The sequence below is a fragment of the Chelonia mydas genome, chromosome 10, assembly GCF_015237465.2.
Source record: "Chelonia mydas isolate rCheMyd1 chromosome 10, rCheMyd1.pri.v2, whole genome shotgun sequence".
Taxonomy (NCBI): domain Eukaryota; kingdom Metazoa; phylum Chordata; order Testudines; family Cheloniidae; genus Chelonia; species Chelonia mydas.
Window position 1 is genome coordinate 32,974,532 of NC_051250.2, and position 25,929 is coordinate 33,000,460.

General features: G+C 45.4%; 1 protein-coding gene across 3 annotated transcripts in view; it reads right to left on the reverse strand.

Moving 5' to 3' along the window:
- ADCY9 (adenylate cyclase 9) overlaps positions 1-25,929 on the reverse strand; it is a 201,764-nt gene that overhangs the window by 8,335 nt on the left and 167,500 nt on the right. For all 3 annotated transcript variants that reach the window (XM_037910377.2, XM_037910376.2, XM_037910378.2), the window contains 3 exons: positions 9,768-9,927; positions 6,212-6,360; positions 2,378-2,419 (listed from right to left, as the gene is read on the reverse strand). In XM_037910377.2, coding sequence (XP_037766305.1) covers positions 2,378-2,419; positions 6,212-6,360; positions 9,768-9,927 — 351 coding nt within the window. The remainder of the gene's footprint in view (positions 1-2,377; positions 2,420-6,211; positions 6,361-9,767; positions 9,928-25,929) is intronic.

Here is a 25,929-nt window from a genome sequence, read left to right on the forward strand (position 1 = left end):
ATCTGTGGCAGAGATGGTATAGAATTAATTCACAATTCTGTATTTTTACCACAGACCACAACTAAAAACTATCCTGATTTTCAGTGACACTATTCAGTTGTGTGTCCTCAGAGCAGCTGAATTTGCACTTTTGCAAACTTACTATTGCATTTATGTAGTTTTTCATATTTAAATTTAAGATGACAGCCAACCAAGCATCACCTGCTAAAAGTGTCACACACGTTATAGAGACAGCAAATATGTTCACAAGCATGCATAATGTGTCTAAGACAGACAGACACACACACATGCACGAGCGTGCACACACACTTATATTTTTCACTAAAGTAATGGTCATTTGAAAAAAAATTGAACTACAAGTTCCTCATGGTAAGAACTTTGATGAGATTGTATAGCATACAAGTATTAGATGTGACATGTATTTTGGTCACCGTGTCAGTCAATATTTACATCTTTAGGCTGGGACTTATCAAGGAACCCAAGTGAGTTCAGTGTCCATCTCCTGTGGAATTCCACTGGGGTTTGGGTGCCTAATTTCATTAGGCTCCTTTGAAAATCTCAGCATTATTATCTGTTCATATCTTTACCTATCAAGTAAAAGTGAAATGTTATAATTTCAAAAGTAAAATACTTTCATACTAGGATATTTTCTCTGGCTATTAGCTTTGTTATTTGTAGGGCCATTGCAAGTATAAGACCAATCACTAAAATGAAGTCATGCTTGCCCTTGATTACACAAATCAGAATTATTTTTTAATGATTAACAGCCAGCTAGGTCTTCTAGTGCTCATGAATAGTTACCTGGAAGCCACGGGCAGTTTTGAGCTACAGAAGTGCCTGGCTAATTCCATGAACTAATAAGGAAGACCCAAGCTGAGGAAAATATTATGACATTACTTTTCATTGGTCACAATGCCTTTATATTTTCTGTTTTAAAATTATGTATAGTCTGTTGTTATAGCTTGGCTTGTATCTTGTCCCAGTTACAATTCCAGTTTAAAAAGAAAGGTATATTTAATGACACTCTCTTTCTCTCTTACACACACAGACAAACAAATTCAGAATGCTCAAAAATCCCTACAATATGAGACATAATAAATTAATCCTATACTAGAATTGGAAAGCACAACTACCATCCTCAGACCTCAGAAAAATGCCTACATTCTTTGAAATTATGACTGCATTTAGGTAGAGAAGAAAGGGGGGGAGGGATAGCTCAGTGGTTTGAGCATTGACCTGCTAAACTCAGGCTTGTGAGTTCAATCCTTGAGGGGGCCATTTAGGGATCTGGGACAAAAATTGGGGATTGGTCTTGATTTGAGCAGGGGGTTGGACTAGATGACCTCCTGAGGTCCCTTCCAACCCTGATATTCTATGATTCTATGAAATTGAACAATGTAATTTTTCTATAATATATACTCCAAGGAAGAGCAGTGATCTTCAGAACACACTTCTGCCTGGAGCTATTTGATAATATGTTTACATAGTCACTAGTTAAATCAAAGAGAGTGTCAGACTTTTAGAAAACCCAACCCCAGAACAAATGTTTCCACAATTACTAACTTTAGTGAAAGCAGCTGTTTTATTCAGCAACTGGCGATAAAATCATGGTAGTTGACCACAATGAAATAGTGACAAGTCAACTGCATCTTTGAAATTTTCACTTTCTAAGGGGTCATTAATAACACAGGCTTTGTTTAAAAACATGGGCTATGCTGTCAACTGTGTTGAGTTTGGAGCTACTCTAAATTACAGCAGCTGGCTGTGGTGCCCATGGGGCACTTGCCAACTATGAATTGGCAGACCGCAGCTGTGCTCTACACTGCCTCCAACAAACCCTCTAAACTGGAGTTGGGGACAGTTGGTGTAGGAGCTAGCTAAGGACCCCCCCGTATATTCCAGCCCCTATGCACTGCTGAGTGGCACAAAGCAGGCAGGACAGAGGGAGAGAATCTGGCCCATAATCTGCGCACAGTACTTTAAAACAAAACAAAAAAGGTTACCACTAGAAAAACAAATTCTATAATTTATCTGCCACAATAACCCTCCATTTCCTAGAAAACCATATAAATAAGGGAGCATTTCACATTTCAGCATCAACTTTGTTGATTTCCTTCTATGGCATTTGTATAGTTAGTTTGCTTTCCTGGGTACTCACGTAGCACAGACACACATTATTTAATCCCTGTATGCTACTGTGCACCCAAAGTTTGGTTTTTTACATACATTTGACTGAAAACACATTTTGACACAAACATTTTAAAGCTATACTTTATCTAGTTTACATAACTTTTTGTAAAAGATAATGTTGAAAAAAGGAATGCAACAAGAGGTTTTCCATAAGATAGTAGAGATGGGCACTGTATTTAAGGCTTACCTAAAGTTCTGTACTGAATCTAGGAGGGAAGTTTCAATGGAGCTGAAAAATAAAGGTATTAAAACATTAGAAAGAAAACAAGACCATTACACAAAGCAACCTGAGAATACAAACAAAAAAGTTCAACTGAACTAATCTGAAGTAAGGGACTATGATCAATAATCTGTTTTGCACCTCAATTTCAGACAAACTTTTCTTGAATGTGACTTAGCAATACCTTTTGCTTTGGAGTGGCAGAAGCATAGAGATGATGATCCAAGTTTCTCCGGCTAAGAGTAACTGGAGGTAATGTAGTCAAGGCAATGGCTGGAAAAAACCATTTTCAGATCAGTTCCAACCCGAGATACATGGAGGAGTGTGTTAAGAACACTGAAAGGCAATTAGTTCCCAGGCTTATTGGATCAACTCCATAAAAAGTGACAAAAGAGGAGAAACAGCCTCTTTATGAATATGCCATTACCGAAGAACAACTCCTCAAAGAGGCTTTGAATTTACTTGCATTCCAGGCTCTTCTATCAGCAATTAATATAAAGAACAGCAAGGCACACAGTGCTCAGTTACATGTGCCAAGAACAACGACTACCAGCAAGTTACTGTTTAAAAAAAAAATGTGCAAGAATGGGTCCGTCTATAGCGTATGAAGAATTGTCAATACTGTGGTGACAAAGCATGATTAACACTGTAGATATTGCAAGAAAACTAGCTATTACTAAGGTTTTCAAATGAAAACTCTTGGCAGCTGTGATTTAGTCTTCATGTTGTTTTTCACTGTTGCTTCTACTCATTATTTTGCTAGATCTAGGATTGTATAGGGATGTGTATTATTTTGGATATGAATTTCTCTTTATAAAATAAAGTGACAAAATGTTCTGCAGTTACTGTACTTTGTTCATTAATGTTCACTGCTTTACAAAACACAGGACAAAATATACTATAATTGGGCTTGATTGTGCCTTGTAGGCATAGGCCTGTGCTGGAGGGAGCTTGGAGACAACCCATCCCAACAGAAACTCCCAGAGATATGGTGTTTCTTGGTCACACCTTAACCAAGGGAATCTGTCACGGACACCCTCCCCCCACCCCCTGAAGAGGATGTGTTGGCTGATATGTGGGTGGATGTCACCCCAGCCTTTTGGAATGGCTAGCAACATGAGCCTTGTGCAATCCACGTGCTCAGCTGAGATGAAGGGGGAGCAGGAGAAGGTTTCCTGTACCTTCCTTCCTCCCCACACCTGATATAACTCTGCAGTGCTTGGGTACAATCTGACCAGCTATTTGCACCTGGAATTTTCTCTAGAAGTCTACAGATAATGAATTAGACATAAAATCCAGTTTCTTACTTTTTAATTTTTTTCCTGAGGCAAAATGTCACTGGTATAGACAAATGGGGTATGTCCTGACCCAGTCAATAACCCAGGAAATGCCAATAAGAATGAAACATTTTCCACCCCTGGCTAAGAAACTTCTTTTGCTTTTTGCAGGCACACTCTCCAGTGCGATGACATCTAGAGTTATGAGCAAATTAGATTATCCTATCCTGTGTCCCTAACATTAACCTCTCAGCCAAAGTCAAAGCCCAGGTGGGCCTTAAGCTAAGGGGTCTGTAATAGTGCCACTGTACTACAGAAAAAAGTTAACAGGTAATAAACTTGATTTTCTCGTGGAGAGGGTGCCACTGGCAGAGACAGATGGGTTGCAGCACCCCCAGCTGCTGGGAGGGAAGAAACCAATAGTTGGACTAAAGAAAGAACAAGAGTGAGATGAGGTCGAAGGTGAGACGAGAAGGAACCAGAAATTAGTAACTGGATTGTTTCCAGTAAGGCTGTCAAGAAACTAAACGCTTGGGTAATGAGGAGGGGCCAAAGGGACAGTGCTTGAGGAAAGTGTGTACCAAGCCCCAGGTAACACCACGGCACAGTTTATCCATGGATATATGCTCTGTTTCTGCCCTGGAATGGGAGACAATTGATCAATCTAATCTAAGGAAAGCACAAGAAGTCTGTCACTGGATAGGTGTACTGCAGAGCCAGATCCATCCAGAGACTGTAAAACTAGAGGCTTTTTGACCTTTATTGGGACCCTGGAACAGGATGACTAGGTAATGGAGTGACTTCTTTCTAGGCTGCACCAGAGTACAAGAAATTCATCTGTGCCTTGTGGTGAAGTCAGAAACTTGGACGAGAGATCTTGTTAATGAGAAAAGCTACAACTCAGCCAAGAAGCTGTGACAGAAGCAAAGAACTACTTTTCCCTCATAAAAAAACAGTTAGGGCAAACTACAGGAAAGGGACACTAACATCCCCACACAATGAACTGAGGTAATGGCTTCTTAAAAACTACTTTCCAGGAGAGGATGTGAAAGGAAATGGAATGAAGTTCAACCACCACATCTGGAGTGACAAAAAACGATAAATAAGCTGCTGAAATCCAAGAAAATGGCATCAGTTGTAATGATACCAAGGGCAGATCTTGAAGGAGTGTTTGATTGATCCATCCACAAGCTACTGGGACTTGAAGAAGTGTTTCCAGATTCTCCCACGCTAGCTGGAGAGCTTTCTGTAGAAACTGTTGAAAAGTCCTATAATAAAACTATACCCAAGGAACCACATTTTAGCATATTATCCACATTCCAACCAGTGACTTGCAGAATGAGAGAAAGAGAAGATGACTGCTTAATGCTGTCTTGATGGTTGACTCCAGTTCTGAGTTCTTTCCAAAGGGGGCAGACTTTTCCTCCCATGGCACTGATGTCCACTTCTGAGCAAAAGAGGGTCTGTTAAGGAGATTTTCTTTTGTTTACTAGACCCAGATTTGAGAACCTCAGCAGAGATGTGGAGAATGCCTTAGATGCTTCTTGAGGGGATTTGCTTTGATGAGCATGTTGCCTGCCATCTGCTTCCTGCACTGTGTGGTCCAGGAAGTCTCTGAAAAGGAGGTAAAATATTTGCCTCCAGTGGGAGGTAGAATGGTCTAGAGTGAGAGGCCATACACCACTCCTCAAGGACAAGCTGCAGAGTCAGATACAGGGATCTCTCATCACCCAAAGCCAAAAATAAATCCTTGGACAGAATTCAAGAGGGGATGAGTACAAAAGGAACCAGAGCATGTCTTGGAAGTTTCTTCAGAGATTAGAGAGTTCTAAACAGGAGGGAGAAGGGAAACTGAGAAGAGCTGGCTGATAACGGATCACTTGCAAACAGATTAAAGGAAAGGGATTCTAGTAGTTGAGACTGATCTTCCTAGAAGTCATGCAGATCTCCTCCCAGATGGATCTGTAAGATGGCAATGATGGAGAAATCCATGGAAGCAGCCCGAAACATGGCAAAACTGTCTGGATTCAGACCGGCTCCCATCAGGAACTGATGGCGGTGAACACAAGCAAATCTTATATAAATGTGGTGGACCACACATGCAACCTAGTCCCATGATGGAGGGCTCACGATTTCCAAAGTAGTTAGGACAGAGTCTGATTTTTTTGACTGTTTTCTTCCATTTCTCTTACTCTTTCTCCATTCTGAGTAATGGCTAGGGCAAGGAAAATATAAGCCAAGATGGCCCATCAGCCAGAGACACTAGGGGCTTCTTGAAGCAAGGCAGGAAACAAACTGCAAAACCCACTTACAGGGACCAGAGAAAGGGGCAGAACCATATGAAAATATGCTTCATTCAAACTGGCACCTCTCTCTCTGACCAACAGAGAACAAGACCCAACTCATCTGTCTGTACCACTCTCCACAGGAATGAACATTTCCTGTTTTGGGGCTGAACTAGTTAATCCTGGGGCAAAATGCAGCTCATGATACCTTGCCTACAGTGATAACATGCAATGCTCACCTGTCTGGACATAAAGAGATGTAGAGCAAGATGAGAAGCACTGCTCCTACAATAGTAGCCAATGATGATCTCATCCAGGAGCTCAGCTGGCAGAAGTTACAGTACTGGATAATGGTGATGAGAATCGCACAACACATAAACATGGTATACTGCAATGAACAGAAAGAATGACAAGTTAGCCTTTTCTTGCCCATTAGAGCCCTTCCACAAATAGATACCAATTTAAATAAAGGCATTCAATGATCTGAATGGTGAGAATACAATTTCTACTTACATAAAAATGAGCCATACATTAACTGTCTTTTCAATTAACTCTGATACCTTTGTATGAATTTCAGCAAACAGCACTACAAGTCTAGAAAAGTTCTTGCTTCCAATAAGCAAGAAAGCTTCTAACAGATAATGTGTCACAATTTTCATTAGCTGGAGTTCTGAGGTACAGCTTTAAACTTTTTCATAATTCCATCTTCAGCTCACCTTTGTAAAGGACTCAGTTCCTCCTATTCAAGCCATTGAGTTTGAGAATTTATAGATTACCATCATATACTCAATTATGCTCTGAAGGCTTCTCACTAAATCACATCTGTGTTTTAAATTGGATATCAAATTATACGTCCGGGCTGAAAACATGTGTTGAGTCCCAGAAACTCTGTCAAAGTGGCTGGCCCTAATAATATATTTTGCATGATAGTATTATTCCACTAAGTGCTGAACTCAACATGGATAATTATTCCTTTGAGGAACAAAAGTGAGCAGAAGTTTAACATAATGTTAATTGATGCTCTGTGAAACTGGTATTTGTGCCAAGCTGAAGGGGTAGTTCTCCATTTTTCCTTTCTGTTCCAAGTCTCAAATCCAAGAATCTCAGAAAACCTCCCTTTTCATGTCTTTCGTAGATAGGTAAATTGAAGTGCAAAGCAGATGCTTTCTGAGAAATATCTTAATTTCCCCAGAATGCAATATAGCAATAGTCAAATGCTAAAGTCCATCTTATGTAATGTACAAAGTAGGGCTGTGTTAAGAAAATCAATGAAGATCCAATGTTAAAATAGAGAACTCCACAAAATTCTACTGCAGGTCTTATTTTCCTTAGCATTAACTATGCTGCTCTTTATGATTTCTGGTGGCAATAATCTCTTTCATTGTGAGTGGAGTGGGACACCATTGCTTTGCTTTACAAGTTGAAAATTTGGAATGCTTTATTATGTTGTCTGGGGCACAACAACAGTTGAACAAAATAGCAAGGTCACATTCCAATTAGAAAAACAGTTTATCCACAACAGGCAAACTAGTAAAACTTACATAACTTACTTACATTTTTTAAACCATAACCACAGTTTTTCCAGGCTTTAATAACTAAGAAATAGCTATGCTGAATTTAAAAAAACCTCATTTCAGGTCCCGTAAAGTGCCAGGGCAATGGTTCTGACTTCAAGTGAAGCCCCAGCATGAAGCCAGCCTCTAGAGGGTCAGTAAGTGTCGTGTTTTACTATGTAAGCATGGCTTTGGAAAGTTTTTTTTTTTTTAATTATTATCATTATTTTACATCCGGGGAGGGTATATAATGCTATTAATAAAAAAAAACTTTGCAAAACCATGTCATAGTAAAATATGGCACTTACCTGACCCTCTACAGACTGGTCCCTTTCCCCAGAGCTCCATGATTGTTGCAACATCACCGAGCACAGGGCCAGCTGGAATATCTCTTGGTGAGTGAACCAACAATCCAATAAGTCTGGGGGATCTGAAACAGGAAAAAAAAGGGTAGTGCATGAACAGCTGCGTAATGAATACCATTCTTACTTGCTACTACGTGGGGCATTCAGCACATACGACCTGAAACTGAGAGGGGCTGAGCACCCACAAATTCCATTGTTATTGTTACTGTATTTTAAAAATATTTAGGAGGTGCTCAAGTACTACAGGGAACGGGCCTACATAAGACAAACAGAAGTCAAAAAGGGTTGAAGGTGTTCAGCACCTTTCAGGTTCAGGTCCAGTGTTGCTTGGGTTCTGTCACCTTATATATGACAGGCTGTTCTCCAGCAGTCAAAAGGGTAATCCCAGGTGTCTTCAGTTCCCCTGCCTGAATTGCAGACTTTGAGTTCCTGAAAAACTCTGTTCAGGGAATTAATTCTGCCAATTCCCCAGGACTATCCACACAAAGTTAGCCAAAGTTTCCTACAATTCTTGACAGGGCCTGCCTTCTTACAGCATCCTGAAACTGCAAGTAGAACCACCCTTTATTTCAGGGTTTCCTTGTCTCAACTTAACTTTAATCATCATCCCCCAGACTGTGTCCATTGCTGGACAGACCACTTCCACTGCCTGTCTCACCAATCTTCCTGTAGTCCCACAAAACTGACTGGGGGTGTGAAACAGTTTACCAGTCCCTGCCATTTCTTCTATACTCCTTTCCAGTCCCTCGAACTTGAGGACCGGTGCCGGCCTGTTGCTGCTCCTTGAACACAACCAGTCGCCTCTGCATAATTCAGAAACAATGGTTGGTACCATCTGATCCTCTATTCTCTGGAATACCAGTTCTATATTTCCACTCAGTTCCAGGGGTACTAGTCTGCTCTCATCAGACTCCTAACACCAGATATGTGATCTTCCAATCTATACACAGTCTGCTGTGCCCCACTCCCTACCACAGTCTAGAATTGGCACAGTTCTCCACCTTCCCAGGGTTTCAGGCAGGCCATTGTCCCTCAGTGTCTCCAGATTGTTCCTTAGGCTCATTTCCAGAGCAGACTGTCTGCTTCTCTTCCCTCCAGCCTTCTTAGCCTTCTAACAGGCCCCTTCCCAGAGAGAGGGAATTTATTATATTCTCTGTCCTACCTCTCCTCCTCTCCAACTAACCTTCTATCTCCTCTTTTAAATCCATCCCCTCCGCAGGTGCAAACAGTGAGACTACCAACCCTCTCAGACTCCTTTAACTTTTTTCGTGCTGGTGTGGGCTTCACACCCCGTTACAGGCCCACAGTTCTACAATCAGTCCAATAAGAAAAAATTCACCTTTAAATTAAAGAAAACATAGCTTTAATATACTGGAAACGTCACCAAATTACGTAGAGAAAAAGAGCTACAGGGCCATTTAGAAGAGGACTAATAATTTTTGTGTTGCTGAAAATACTCCACCTATTTTGACAGTGTGCAAACACAGCACTGCTGTTGATATGACAGACAGACACAATCCACTGCTAATACCATTACTGCTGCTGAACTTCAGCAATGAGGCACGGAAGTCCTTAAGGATATTCCGCATCTCATTGGACAAGGAATTCCCGCTCAGAAATTATGCTTTAATATATTGAAAAATTCCTAAGATGTGTTCAAATTTATTTACATTAAATTCTGCCTAAAGGTAATGTTTGTAAAAAAAATAAGATTCATTCTACTAACAATACCATCTTACAGAATCAGACCTATCCTCTTGAGAGATATAGATCACATGGATGAAGGGAATGGGGAAGGGGAGAAGACAAGGAGGGAGCCAATCTACTCCATTAAATCTAAAAGAAAGTTAGACAGGATACATTGTCCTAAAACTTACATGTATGTTGGTTTCAAAGTCAGAGGTGAAATGTGAAAAAACTGCAAGAGCCGGGAGGGAAACTAGGATTGCACCGATGAAATGTCGAGGCAGCCAGCCAGCAATCACCTCCAGCAGGCGCTTAGTACAAATCATCACCTCCTCCAGAAAGAATGCCATTCTGGAACAAATGAAAGCACAAACCAAAATTTTTTTTTCCCCCAATGCATCACTTAGCGTATCTGATTTACCTATAATAATATGGTCATTCCAGTTGCTATAGTTAGTGTTGCATAACTAATCAGAGCATAACTCCATGCTATCACTTGCTTATATCTTCCTGAAACAATCAGTGTTCGGTAAAAGATGAACCATTTTTTTTACAAAAGGTTGAAGATTTCTCTTCTATCACTTGGAAGATATGAGAGTGTGGGGGAAAAAAGCATGTTTTTCCCTGTTTACAAAAAAATTGGACTGTTTTTTGAAGTAAATGCTTTTGTACGTCAAAAAAGTTGTTTAAAATAACATTAAGAACATTGGAAAAGCGGGAGTGTGTATGGACAATTAAAAACTTTGTTAATCAGTTAGCTTCAGACTCAAAGACTGTTTGGGTAGATGCTTTTCTAGCATTTTAAAGTCTTCTGAACTAGCTCTCCCAATGCCAAACAGCTTGAGAGAAAGAAGCTGCCCTCTGAAATCAACCCAAGTTCTTCTAAGGTATCAGACTCAGTACCTTCTTAACAACAAGGAATGGGAGGAGAGCGTGGGCTCATGACTGACTGGATCAGCAAGACCACAGTGCATAAAAAGAAGTCATGCTGAGCACTTTGGGAGGCCAGCTGGCAGCTCACATGTTCCTCCAGCAGCCCATTTGTATTTATTATGGCAAACACCAGTGTAGTTGGAACTGCACAAAGCACTCTTTGGGAAGAAACAGTCCTTGCCTCAACTGCTTACAAGCTAAAGGCCCAAGCCTCTCAAGTGCTGAGTGAACCATATGGGGAAGCGGAAAGCAGTCTAGGACAGGGGTTCTCAACCTTTTTCTTTCTGACCCCCCCTGCGCAACATGCTATAAAAACTCCATGGCCCACCTGTGCCACAATAACTGGTTTTCTGCATATAAAAGCCAGTGCTGGTGTGAGGAAGTAGCAAGCAGGGCAGTTGCCTGGGGTCCCATGCCACAGGGGCCCCCACAAAGCTACTCAAGCTTTGCCTTCAGCCCCAGGTGGCGGGGCTCAGGGCCTTGGGCTTCAGCTTTCTGCCCTGGGCCCCAGCTAGTATAATGCTGGCCTTGCTTCACAGCCCCCCTGAATCCTGCTCGCGGCCCCCCAGGGGGCCCTGGACCCCTGGTTGAGAACCACTGGTCTAGGGAAAAGTGAAGTTTATCCCCATGTAGCATGGGAGTCCTATTACTGAAGAATTTAATTGAAAAAAAAAATCCAAGATAGTTCTCGGGGGGGAAAAAATGTAGTTAACACAGGAGCTAAAGTTGCACAAAACTATCCATTATTTAAAGAAACAAACCTAAAGAAACATAACTTTCAAAACCCACAAATATTAGCTAGTCTGGAAAATCACAGTTGATATTCAGTTTAAAATTAAAAAGAAAATTAGAAAGTAAAATAATGAAGTTAAGGTCATCCAAACTACCTAAACTTTGGACCTGCATCAAGCTGCCCACAGAGCAAATGAAAATAAGGAAACAGTCCTTTCCACACAATACATAACTTCACAGGATCAGTGATTCTGAAAACTGAAGTGATCTAACCCGACTACCGCATTCTTGCTGCTACACTAATTGTACATTACTAAAGCATTCAAACCAAAGTGTGTCTGTTTTTATATTGCTACATCAAACTACTCCTGCATTCTTTAAAACCATGCTCAGTTACAGGAGAAAGACTTTTACAGCTTATCACCAAGAGAGACCATATTTGGGACAATGGCTTGGGAAAATGTCCCAAAAGTATATTGGATTTTAACTGTTACAAAGTTTCATGCTGTGAGACTAAGCATAAACTCATAGTTACTGTACCTGGGACTAGTCACATTTTAGAGCCTGAACAAAAATTAGGTAACCAAATCACTGGGGCAGAGGTTCACATTTAAGTATCACAGAAGTATATGTAGAGTATCAAAGCCACATACTCTTGATTTCCTTGACTCTACTGGCAAACAGTGCAAATAAAATAGATTTAGGATCCACTGAAACAGGATGAATAGCCCTTATTCCAAAACTTCCTTTATAAATATGTTTTCAACCTAAATACCAGATGTGATGGACATGCAGAGTGGGGGGCTGGCAGAGAACAAAGGCAGAACTAAAGTTCTTTGGTGGACTCTAATTCTTTGTTTTCATACTTTCTGAGGAGGTCTTGTTTGTTTGTCAGTGTAACTTTAATTTTCAATTTCCGGAGTAAACTTTTGTGGTTCTTGTGAGAAAACTACAATATCCTTTTAAGGGTCAAGGTTTTCTTTTTTTACTTCAGCTTAATAAAGCTTTTGTTCATCTGGGAATGCATTCAGAACTACGGAGAGAGAAAGAGAGAGTTATGGGTAGCAAAAGGATGAGGAGGGAGAAATTTGTAATATTTCTGTGCCTCACAGGAGGGAGCTAATAGGCTTTTTAAACTCCAGTGGAAATTGGATTTTCCAGTTTAGATTAACAGGTTTTTATCGAAGAAAAAAAAAAAATCTACAAAACCTTACTTTATATAAAAAAAAATACTTACCAACAAAGAGTCTGACAATAGAAAAAATTTACAAGGCAAAATAAAACAAAATACTCAAATTATATACAGCATTAGCTCAGCTTTACTCCGCTGGAGTTAATGGTAAACACCCAATGATTTCACTGGAGGCAGATTTAGGCTAATGCTGAGTACCTTTGAAAATCCCACCCTAAATTTACCTCTCTGAAAGTGAAATTCACTTCCCTACATAAAGTATGAATATTAAATGTTTATGTGGGTGGAATATGGAGAGGTGGGAACAATGATATTCAGCCCCCAACATGGGTTGCCTAGACCCGTCCCCCCTTCCCAGCTGCTTCTCCAGCCAATGTGTTACAATACAACATAAGAACACAAGAACTGACACACTGGTTCAGGCCAATGGTCCATCCAGCCCTGTATCCTGTCTTCTGACACTGACCAATGCCAGATGCTTCAGAGGGAATGAACAGACCATGGCACTTATTGAGTGATCCATTCCCTTTCATCCACTCAGAGCTTCTGTCAGTTCCAGCTTAGGACAACCAGAGCAAAGGGTTGTCTCCCCGATCCTCTTGGCTAATAGCCATTGATGAATCTCTCCTCCATGAACTTATTTAATTCTTTTTTTAACTGAGTTATATCTTTGGCCTTCACAACCACCCCTGGCAATGAGTTCCACAGGTTGACTGTGCATTGTGTGAAAAAGTACTTCCTTTGTTCGTTTTAAACCTGCTGCCTATTGATTTTATTAGGTGACTCCTGCTTATTGTGTTATGTGAAGGGTAAATAACACTTCCTTATGCACTTTCTCCACATCATTCATGATTTTACAGAGCTCTATTATTAGGGCCCTACGAAATTCACAGCCAAATGCATCATGGACTGTGAAATCTGGTCTTTTGTGTGCTTTTACCCTATACTATACAGACTTCACAGGGGAGACCAATGTTTCTCAAATTGGGGGTCCTAACCCAAAAGGTAGTTGCAGCGGGGGTGGTCACAAGGTTATTTTAGGAGGTTGTGGTACTGTCACCCTTACTTCTGCGCTGCCTCCAGAACTGGGCGGCTTGAAAGCGGCAACTGTTGGCCAGGTGCCCAGCTCTCAAGGTACCATGCCACTCTTATTTCTGCATTGCTGCCTTCAGAGTGGGGTGGCCAGAGTGGTGGCTGCTGACTGAGGGCCCAGCTCTGCAGGCAGCAGTGCAGAAGTAAGGGTGGCAATACCATACCATGCCATCCTTACTTCTGCGCTGCTGCTGGCGGCAGCTCTGCCTTCAGAGCTGGGCTCCCGGCCAGCATCCGCTGTTCTCCAGCTGCCCAACTCTGAAGTCAGCGCCACCACCAGCAACAGCACAGAAGGAAGGGTAGCAGTATCGCAAACCCCCCTACAATAACCTTGGGACCCCCCACAGCTCCTTTTTGGGTCAGAACTCCTACAATTACAATATCATGAAATTTCAGATTTAAATAGCTGAAATGATGAAATTTATGATTTTTAAAATCCTATGACCATGAAATTGACCAGAATGAACCATGAATTTAGTCGGGCCCTATCTATCATATTCCCCTCCTCAGTCGTTTCTTTTAAAAATCTCTCCTCATGTGGAAGCTGTTCCATACCCTAATACTTTTTGTTGCCCTTCTCTGATCTTTTCCCAATTCTGAAGTATCTTTTATGAGATGGGGTGACTGGGACTGTATGCAGTATTCAAGGTGTGAGCATACCACAGATTTATGTAGTGGAATTTTGATATGTTCTGTCTTATTATCTATCCCTTTCCTAATGGTTCCTAACAATTGGTCAGTGTTTTTACACTGTTCCTGCACATTGAGCAGATAATTTTCAGAGAACTATCCAGTGACTCCCAGATCTCTTTCTTGAGTGGTAACAGCTAATTTACACCCCATCATTCTACATATATAATTGGGAATATATTTTCCAATGTGCATTACTTTACATTTATCAACATTGAATTTTGTAAGACATTTTGTTTCCCAGTCACCCAGTTTTGTGAGATCCCCTTATAATTCTCCAGAGTCTGCTTTGAACGTAACTATCTTGAATAATTTTGTATCGCCTGCAAACCTTGCCATCTCACTGTTCACCCTTTTTCCAGATCATTTATGACTTGCTGAACAGCATTGGTGCCAATACAGATCCCTGGGGGACACAGCTATTTAACATTTTCCGTTTTAAAAAGACAGTTACCTTTTCCATAACTGGTGTTCTTCGAGAGGTGTTGCTCATGTCTATTCCACAATAGATGTGCGTGCTTGCCACGTGAACCGGTGCCGGAAGTTTTTCCCCTAGCAGTACCCGTAGGGGGGGAGTGCCCCCCGCAACCCCTGGAGTGGCGCCTGCCTGGCGCGGTATAAGGGGAGCTGTGCTCTCCCCCCCACTCAGTTCCTTCTTGCCAGACAACTCCGACAGAGGGGAAGGAGGGTGGAATGTGGAATAGACATGAGCAACACATCTCAAAGAACACCAGTTATGGAAAAGGTAACTGTCTTTTCGTCTTCGAGTGATTGCTCATGTGTATTCCACAATAGGTGATTCCAAGCTATATCTGTTGGAGGTGGGTAGGAGTTCACAAGTTCTCAGGACGGAGTACCACCCTGCCGAACCCAGTGTCATCCCTGGTTTGGGGGATGATCACATAGTGCGAGGTGAACGTGAGAACCGAAGAGCACGTGGCGGCCCTACAAATATCTGGATGGGGATGTGGGCCACGAAGGCAGCCGACGAGGCCAGTGCTCGAATCGAGTGTGCCCTCACGATGGGTGGCGGGGGGGACACCCACCAGCTCATAACAGGAATGGATGTACCAAGTGATCCAATTGGAAAGCAGCTGAGTGGAAATCGGCTGGCCCCTCGCACACTTAGCCGAGGCGACGAACTGTTGCGAGGACTTTCTGAATGGCTTGGTCCGCTTGAGGTAAAAAGCCAGAACTCGCTGCACATCGAAAGTGTGGAGACGACGCTCCTCACTGGATGCATGAGGCTTGGGGCAGAGGACCGGTAGAAAAATGTCCTGACCCATGTGGTAGGGGGAGACCACCTTCGGGAGAAACGCGGGGTGTGGGCGGAGGTGGACCTTGTCCTTATGAAAGACCGTGTATGGCGGCTCAGAGGTCAGGGCCATGAGCTCCGAGACTTGCCTGGCCGACGTGATTGCAACCAGGAAGGCCACCTTCCATGAGAGGTGAGACCAGGAGCACATGGTCAGTGGTTCAAACAGGGGCCCCATGAGATGAGCCAACACCAGGTTTAGGTCTCACTGCGGGACCGGGGGGTCTACAATATGGAAAAAGATGGTCCAAACCCTTAAGGAACCAGCCAGTCATAGCATGGGAAAATACCATGTGCCCTTGCACCAGCGGATGGAAGGCCGATATGATGGCCAGGTGTACCTTGACTGACGAGGGCGCCAGGCCCTGGGCCCTCAGGTGGAGGAGATAATCAAGGATAAGCTGGATCGGGGCGGCCACAGGGGGACACCCTGGTCCACTGCCCACCTAGAAAACCAAGACCACTTTGCCAAATAAGCGCGGCAAGTGGAGAGCCGTCTACTTTCGAGGAGGACGCGCTGAACCTGTTCTGAGCACGTTCTTTCCTCTCCACCTAACCACTGAGCAGCTACACCATGAGGTGAAGAGCTGCTAGGTTGGGATGAAGAAGGTGGCCCTGGTCCTGAGAGAGTAGGTCCGGGCAGAGTGGCAACGGCCACAGCAGAGCTACCGCCAGGCCCGTGAGGGTGCCGTACCAATGCTGCCTGGGCCACGCCGGGGCAATCAGGAGGACCCGGGCCTTGTCTGGCTTTATCTTCTCCAGGACCCTGCTGATTAGAGGGAATGGGGGAAAGGCGTACAGAAGCCGGCCTGACCAGGACAGGATAAAGGCATTGGAGATAGTGCCCCTCCCAGGCCCCTACTGGAGCAGAACCAGGGGTATCACCAATCCTGCCGAGTCACGAATAGGTCCACCTGGGGAGTTCCCCACCTTTCGAAGAGCTGGTGGGCCACTTCCGGGTGGAGGGACCACTCGTGTTGTGAGGAAAAATTCCTGCTCAAGCGATCCACCCTCTTGTTCCAGGCGCCCGGTAGGTGAAAGGCCTTCAGGTGGATGTCGTGGGCTATACAGAAGTCCCAGAGCTTGAGGGCTTCGTGGCAGAGGATCGGGCCCCGCCTTGCCTGTTGATATAGAACATCGAGGCTGTGTTGTCCGTGAGGACCCTGACTACCTTGCCCTCCATGTGTAAGTGGAAGGCCATACACACCAGTCGCATGGCCCTGAGCTCCTTGACATTTATATGTAGGGTCAGGTCTTGAGCCGACCACAGGCCTTGGGTCTGAAAGTTCCCCATATGGGCCTCCCAATCCAGGGCTGATGCATTGGACACCAGCTCCAACAACGGAGCCCTGTCCCTGAATGGGACCCCTTGGAGTATGTTGTTTCAGGTGGACCACCACCGTGGGGAGGTGATCACAGAGTCCAGCATGGTGAGGACCTTGTCCATCCTGTCCGTGGCCTGGGAGAACTTCGAGATCAAGAGCTGGAGGGGCCTCATCCTGAGTCTGGCGTGACGGACCACGTACATGCACACTGACATGGGACCCAAAAGCTGCAGGCAAACCCTGGCTGTTGTCACCAGGAACCTTGTGACTGAGTTGATGAGACCTTTCAGGGTCTTGAATCTGTCTGGCGGGAGAGAGGCCCTGGCTGATGCTGCGTCCAGGAGCATGCCGATAAACTCTATGCGTTGGACCGGGACTAACATGGACTTGGCGTTGTTTACCAACAGGCCCAAGGCAGTGCACGTGGACAGGAGGAGCGCCACGTGATCCCTCACCTGCGACCAGGAGGTGCCCTTGACAAGCCGATCATCCAGATAGGGAAATATCTGGACCCCTCGCCCTCTGAGGTAGGCCGCTACCACCGACATGCATTTTGTAAACACCCTGGGGGCAGTGGACAGACCAAACGGGAGGACTGTGAATTGGCAGTGATTCTGTTCCACCACGAAACGGAGGAAGCGCCTGTGCCCCTCGAATATGTGGATGTGGAAATACACGTCCTGTAGATGGAGGGCAGTGTACCAATCCCCGGGATCCAGGGAGGGGATGATGGAGGCCAGGGAAACCATGCAGAATGTAGTGGTTCACCATGTAGTGGTTCAGTCCTCACAGGTCCAGGATGGGCCTGAGCCTCCCTTTGGCCTTCAGGATAAGGAAATAACGGGAGTAATACCCCTTGCCCATGAACTCCTCTGGTACCGCCTCTATCGCTCCTAGTCCTAGGAGGCACCCCACCTCCTGCTCGAGCAGAGCTTTGTGTGAGGGGTCCCCCAAGAGGGACGGGGGGTGGTTGGGTGGGGAGGAATTAAACAGGAGGGTGTAACACCGGGAGATGGTGTTGAGGACCCATTGGTCTGAGGTTAGCCGCAACCATTCTGGGAGGAAAGCACACAACTCGTTGGAGAAGGGGAGATTTATTGGGGGTGGATCCCTGATGAGGACTGGTGGGGTGCCCCTAAGTGTCCCATCAAAAGCACCTTTTCCCTGCCTGCTTACCCTTGGAGGACCCAGGCTGGGGGGGCAGGCTGAGACTGCCTCTGAGGGCGTCTCTTATAGTCCTGCTGCTTCTTATGGACGGCCTCATACTTTGGGAGGGTGGCCTGGGCAGGAGTCTGCTGCGGCTTGAACTTAGGTTTTGCCAGAGCTGGGACACAGAGGTCCAGAGTCTGGAGGGTCATGCAGGAGTCCTTCATGCCATGCAGGCTTGTATCTGTTTCTGCCGCAAACAGAGCTTTCCTGTCAATCGGGAGATCCTGCATGGAAGACTGTGCCTCGCTGGACAGCCCAGAGAGCAGGAGCCATGACACCCATCTCATGGACACCGTGGAGGCCATGGATCGTGTGGCCGTGTCCGCAGCATCTGAGGCTGCCTGCAGGGACGCCCTAGCGGCCGCTGCCCCTTCCTCCACTAGCGCCTTGAACTCCTTCCTACCGCGCTCCTGGAGGGAGTCCTCAAACTTGGGCAGGGAGCCCCACAGACTGAATTCATACCGGCCCAGGAGAGCCTGATGGTTTGCCACTCGTAACTGGAAGCTCGAAGACAAATAAATTTTCCTTCCGAAAGAGTCCAGTCTCCGAGAGTCTTTGTTCTTTGGTGTCAGGGCTGGCTGACCTTCCATTCCCTGTGGTTGACCGACTCGACCACCAGGGAGTTGGGTGCTGGGTAGGTATACAATTACTCATGCCCCTTAATGGGTACAAAGTACTTGCATTCTGCCTTCTTAGAGATGGGGGCCAACGAGGCCAGTGTTTGCCACAGGGCATTTGAAATCTTAGCCACCCCTTCACGGAAAGGCAAGGCCACTCTACCCAGTGCCGACGGGGACAGCACGTTAAACAGGGATGCTGAGAGCCCCTCCATCTCCTCTGCCTGGAGTTGGAGGCTTACTGCCACCCTCTTTAAGAGTTCTTGATGGGCCCTGAAGTCCTCCTGTGGGGCGGAAAGGGCGGGGCAAGGAGGCAGGTGCGGTGCTCTCAGTATCGGCTGGTACTGGTGGGTCCACCACCTGATCGGACACTAGGCATGGTGCCGAGGATGTACGTCCCACCGACCCTTTTCTCAGGGGTCTGGAGAGGGAGGCCGATGGTGCTTCCGAAACTCCGGCCACCGAGCGAGCTCCCACCAGGGGCTGCGCCGGAGCCCACTGGTACCATTGGGCCGGCCACAACGCTTGGTGCCACTGCACCTGCCGTGGCACCGGTGGGGCTGGCTGTTTGGATTGGCTGGCCTGCCCCATTGAAGGATGGCTACGAATGGAGGCCGGCCTGGCGTAAGATCGGCTGCGGTTTCTGGACCGGGAGAAGCGGCGGCACCGGGATCTACGTCGGCCACGGGACTGCGATCTCTACGTGGAGGACCGGTACCCATGGTAACAGCTGCTCCACGAACGGCCTCGACGGGTGGACCCGTGACAGCGAGACACTGGCGATCGACACCTGGGGCTGCAATGTCTTGGTAGAGACTTGGAGCGGGAGTCTGAGCAGGAATGGCATCGATGACCGTGCTGTGACCGACTGCGGTACCCCCTCCAAGACGAGGACCATTGGCGATGCCTGCCGCGGTCCTGTCGATATTTGCTCCTTGAGGACGAGCGGTACCTAGAGTCCCGGCCGGCCGGAACTCAGCCAGACAATCTGGTAGGTGTCGAGGGCAATCCACATGGACTCTGCCCTGAATGGTCACTGGGTGGTGAACGGCATCAGGAACGTTCCCTTGACCGAGACCGGTACCGGGACGGAGGCGACTGTGGAGATCCCAGCAGTGGCTTGCCTCTGGAGCGTGGGGCTGACATCGGTGGCGCTCCAGGCACCGGCATGGACATAATGTCCCGGGCCGCCTGGAGGGCTTCAGGCATAGATGGTATCTGGACAACCAGAGAGGCCTGTTCTGAAGGGGCCGGGCTACTCCGCTCAACGTGAGTCAGAGGCCTGGGGCCCAGTGGGGATTGAGGACTGCCCGATATGGGCCTAGCCTCTGCCCAAGACTTCCCTCGGTGCCGCTGTGAAGTGGGAGTCTTCCTGGCCCTCTTGGGGTGCCCTGTGGATGGGGAGCAGTGCGACTGGTCGATGGCACCGGAGGGTTGCCACATATCGTCGCCGCCGTGCTGGGTACCGGTTCAGAGTGGCGTGCCGGCGTTGGGGTCAGCGCCGACTCCATCAGGATGGACAGGAGCCTAATGTCCCTTTCTCTTTTGGTCTGAGGCTTAGACGTGCAAATCTTGCACCTTTTGCTGATACAGGTTTCTTCCAAACAGCGCAAACAGTCTGCGTGCTGGTCACTTCTTGACACAGAACGCCTACAAGAGCCGCACGACTTAAACCCCGGGGCGCGGGGCATGCCCTGGCCCGGGCTCACTGACTAACTAAACAGCTAACTACAGGTACTAACACTGAACGAACGAACGAACAGTTGTGGGGACGAGCTACAGCAAAGCTGGAACAGAGTAGTTCCGATGCACCTTCACTGGCGGCAAGAAGGAACTGAGGGTGGGGGGAGCACACACCTCCCCTTATACCGCGCCAGGCAGGCGACACTCCAGGGGTGGTGGGAGGTGCTCCCCCGCATAGGTACTGCTAGGGGAAAAACTTCCAGCACTGGTGCACATGGCGAGCACACACACCTATTGTGGAATACACATGAGCAATCACTCGAAGAAGAACTGACCATTTATTCCTACCCTTTGTCTCCTGTCCTTTAACTAGTTACTGATCCATGAGAGGATCAGTATCCCAAGACTGCTTACTTTGCTTAAGAGCCTTTGGTGAGGGACCTTGTCAGAGGCTTTCTGAAGTCCAAGTACACTATATCCACTGGATCACCCTTGTCCATGTTTGTTGACCCCCTCAAAGAATTCTAATAGATTGGTGAGGCATGATTTCCCTTTATAAAAGCCATGTTGACTCTTCCCAAATAAATAATGTGTTCATTTAGGTGTCTCATGATTCTGTTCTTTACTATAGTTTCATCCAATTTGTTCTGTACTTAAATTAGGCTTACTAATTGGTGTTAAATTAGCTATCCTCCTGTCACCTGGTACAGAAGCTAATTTAAGTGATAAATTACATATCAGTTAGTAGTTCTGCAATTTCCTATTTGAGTTCCTGCAGAACTCTTGGACAAATACCATCTGGTCCTGGTGATTTATTACTGTTTAATCTATCAATTTGTTCCAAAACCTCCTCTATTGACACCTCAACCTGGGACAGTTCCTCAGATCTGTCATAAAAAAAGAATAGTTCAGGTGTGGGAATCTCCCTAACATCCTTTGCAGTGAAGATTGATACAAAGAATTCATTTACCTTCTCCGCCATGGACTTTTCTTTCTTGAGTGTTCCTGTAGCACCTCGATCATCTAGTGATCCCACTAATTGTTTGGCACATTTCCTGCTTCTGATATACTTAAAAAGTTTTTGATGTTAGTTTTTATGTCTTTTGCTAGTTGCTCTTAAAATTCTTTTTTGGCCTGCCTAATTATGCTTTTACATTTACTTGTCAGAGTTTCTGCTCCTATTTTCCTCAGTAGGATTTGATTTCCAATTTTTAAAGGATGCCTTTTTGCCTTAATCACTTCTTTTACTCTGTTTACCCAAGGTGACTTTTTTTTTTAAATTTGGGGACTATTCAGTTTGAACTTCTATTATGGTGTTTTTAAATAATTTTAATGCAGCTTGCAGACATTTCACTCTTGTGACTGTACCTTTAAATTCTGTTTAACTAGCTTCCTCATTTTTGTGTAGTTTCTTTTTCTGAAGTTAAATGCTACTGTGCTGGGCTTCTTTGGTATTTTCCCTCCCCCAAGGATGTTAAAATTAATTACATTATGGTCACTATTACTGAGTGGTTCAGCTATATTCACCTCTTAGATCAGACTCTATGCTCCATTTAGCACTAAATCAAGAATTGCCTCTCATCCCTTGTGGGTTCCAGGACTAGCTGAGCCAAGAAGCATTCATTAATGGTGTCTAGAAACTTTATCGCAGCATCCCGTCCTGAGGTGACATGTACCCAGTCAATATTGGGATAGTTGAAATCCCCCGTTATTATTGAGTTTTCTATTCTCTAATCTCTCTCTCTCTCTCATCATTTTACAATCAACTTCCTGGTCAGGTAGTTGGTAGTATAGTCCTGTTATACACTTATTATTCAAGAATGGAATTTCTATCCATAGAGATTCTATGGTACATTTTGATTCATTTTAGATTTTAACTATATTTGACTCTATGCTTTCTTCCACATATAGTGCCACTCCCCCACCAGCATGACCTACTCTGTCATTCCTATATATTTTGTACCCTGGTATTACCATATCCCATTGATTATCATCGTTCCACCAAGTTATTGTGATGCCTATAATACCAGGCGCTCAAGTCCTCCCATCTTAGTATTCAGACTTCTAGCATTTGAATACACAAACTTATAACATTTGTCACTTTTTAGTTGTCTGCCAGTTGCATGGGACAGTAGGGCAACTGGATGTCTATAAATGCAGATCTGCAACTCCTCTCCAGCCTACCTCCAAAGTGACCTTCCATCCTACACTCACACAGGCTGGCACGGAGGCCAGTTCTGTGGCATGCAGTGTATGCAAAAACACCCCTGTTTAGCAGGTCAGCCAGTTGATCCGCCCCCACCAAAAAAACAAACAAACAAAAAAGCAAACAAAAAACCCCATTCCCAACCTACATACACACCCCATGCAGAGACTAGGTGATGCAGAGGGCCTTGTGCTGGACATCCACACGACGGTCAAATTTTACCCCAGCTAGTCTTCTGGCAACCATTACGATAAATCTATCAGCAAACCTGATTAGCTGATCCCATGATGATCCTTTCTTGCAGTGGTCTCCAAAGTGGGGTGCGCGCACCCCAGGGGTTGCGCAAGACCATCCCTGGGGGTGCGCGGCAGAAGGAGCACCGCCGGCACGGCGGCAGCAGCGCTCCTGGACCTTTGATTCTTTGGCAGCACGCCGGCAACAGCTCGGCTCTCCCCGCTCCGTCTTCGGCGGCACGCCGGCGGCAGCTCGGCTCTCCCCGCTCCGTCTTCGGCGGCACGCCGGCGGCAGCTCGGCTCTCCCCGCTCCGTCTTCGGCGGCACGCCGGCGGCAGCTCGGCTCTCCCCGCTCCGTCTTCGGCGGCACGCCGGCGGCAGCTCGGCTCTCCCCGCTCCGTCTTCGGCGGCACGCCGGCGGCAGCTCGGCTCTCCCTGCTCCGTCTTCGGCGGCACGCCGGCGGCAGCTCGGCTCTCCCTGCTCCGTCTTCGGTGGCACGCCGGCGGCAGCTTTTTTTTTTTTTTTTTTGCTTCCTTAGAGCTGGCCCTGGGGGTGTGCGATCCAAAAAGTTTGAAGACCCCTGCTTTATTGCAGCAAAGTATTTGAAAAAGCCACCATGACTTCCAGAACAATGCAAAATTCTACATTCGATAATAATATTTACATCTTCACACTGATCCTTTGGCATAGGATTTATCGCAATTGTACTATTCCATATTTTGGTATCAAAGCTAATTTTATTTAACCCTATTTTTCAGTCCAGTAGCTGCCAAGAAGTTGTGCTGTGCTAGATGCAGCACCTCCCTTCAAGCAGTAAAAGGAAGCACTGCACTGAATCCAGACTTCAGTAGGAGATGCAGTAAATTAATGGCTGTGGGGACAGTATCAGTAAATGATGCAGTATCAGTGTCTGGCACAGCAGCAGGACCAAAGTGTTAAACATTTAAGATGCTTCTACAGACTGTATTTCAAATGAGGGATTTCAACAAATGGTTGATGGAGGAAACAGAAGAGAAACAGGGGAATGTTACAATCATTTCTGTATTTGTCAGTAGTTTAAAATCAGTTGTAGTCCCAATTCCTGGTCAACAACAAATTGTTACGCTTCAATCCAAAACCACTTGGCATAGCAGTAACTTGGTGGGATGGTGTGAGGATCTGTAGACCTGGAACCTCCATCCGCTGGCTCCTGGTTCTACATCACCAGCCAACAGCTCTGGTAAAGTGAGGAACAGCATCCTATGAGGCCCACAGGTTCAGGCACCACTGGATGTTCAGCCCACGGAGGTCCTGACTGCAGGAGCCTACCACCTTCTGTGACTGGCCCAGGCACAATATTTAAGACTCATGGGAAACATCTGGAGGCTGTCTCTGCAACTAGGCAGATTCCTGGCTTGTTGCTGCAAACAGTCCCTGCAGCACACTCCTGATACCCTGCCTTGCTCCTGTTTCCTGACCCCAGACCTGCTCTTGTTACCTGGGCCTGGTTCCTGGTCCCTTGATTTGCTCCTAACTCCTCACCCCTGCCTTAGTTCCTGCTCCCCTTCACCTCTCCTGACAACTCACATTGCCTCTGTTCCACTAACAACCCTGCTTCCGCTGACTCACTTGGCTCCAACCCAGTGTGGCTCATCAACATCAACACTGACCTGATCCTATGGCACGGCACTGCTATGGACTGAGAGAGAGATCAAAAGACAGATTCATAACAACTCCATGAAGAGACAGATCTATGTGATCAGGGATTTCATATTAAAAGAATTGATGGCCTGTCAACAGACCAGATACAGGGAACAGAAGAGTGTGCTGTCTGTCAGGAGCAAGGATATGAGATGTGAATGTGAGGATGAAGAGGATCCTGATGGGAGAGTGGAAACATCCAGTGGTTGTGCTGCATGTCAGGATGAATGACACTGCTAGATTCCACCTGAAATGGACCAAAGATGACTACATTCTTCTGGGTAAGACATTTAAAAAAGTGGAAGTTCAGGTGATTTTCAGCTGAGTACTTCCGGTCCCTAGAGAAGGAGACTGAAGGCATGACAAAATAGTGAAGATCAACAGATGGCTCAAGGATTGGTGCTATGAGGAAGGTTTTGGGATGATCAATCATTGTGAGGCATTTACAGAAAGAAGACTGTCTGAAGCATTTACAGAAAGAAGACTTTCTGATGGTCTGAGATACTAATCTTATGGGATAAAGGCTGGCATGATTGATAAGAAGGGCTTTAAACTAGGAGATAAGGGGAGAAGATTGGGAGAGACTCATGCAATCGCCATGCTTGGTTCAGTACACAGGAGCAGGAAAATCAGCTAAAGGAAGATATATTAAGAGATAATAGAACACTAAAAGCTAGAAAATTGGGTAAGGGCTGAGGGAAACTGAAATGCTTGTACCCAAATACAAGGGAGTCTGGGCGATGAAATGGAGGAACTGGAACTACTGGTGCAAGAGGTTAAACCAGATATGGGTATTAGAGAAGCATGGTGGAATAGCATTCATGATTGGAATACAGGTATTAAAAGGCATGTGCTGGAGATTGGAATAAAGGTAAAGGTGATGGGGTAGCATACATCAACAAAGCAGTAACCTGTAAAGAAATACAAAGTGACAATAAGGACAAACATATTCTGCCTGGGTCAAAATCACTTTGGGGAAAGTTTGTAAAAAAAAAAAAACGGTTCTGTTGGGATGGTGTTAGAGGTCTGTTATAGACTGTTATGGATAGTAATCTCTTGAATATTATTAGAGAGAAATACTTTTGGGAATTGTGTCATAATGGGAGATGAACTTCTCTGATATAGAACGGAGAATAAATGCTTGGATTGGTTTGAAGAATAAATGCTATTAATACTGGTAGGGCCCAGTTATTTCTGCTGTGATAAACAACAGCTTTCTTAACCACATCATCACTGAATCAACAAAAAGTGATGCAATTTTAGACTTGGCTTTTATTAAGTAGTGAGGACATCACAGAAGAGTTGGTCATAGGAAACAACTTTGGATCAAGTGATCATAAATTGATTCAGTTTAAATTAAATGGAAGGATAATCAAAACCAGCTCATCAACTATCATTTTTTTATTTCAAAAGGGCAGTTTTTTTTGGAAATTAAGGGAATTAAT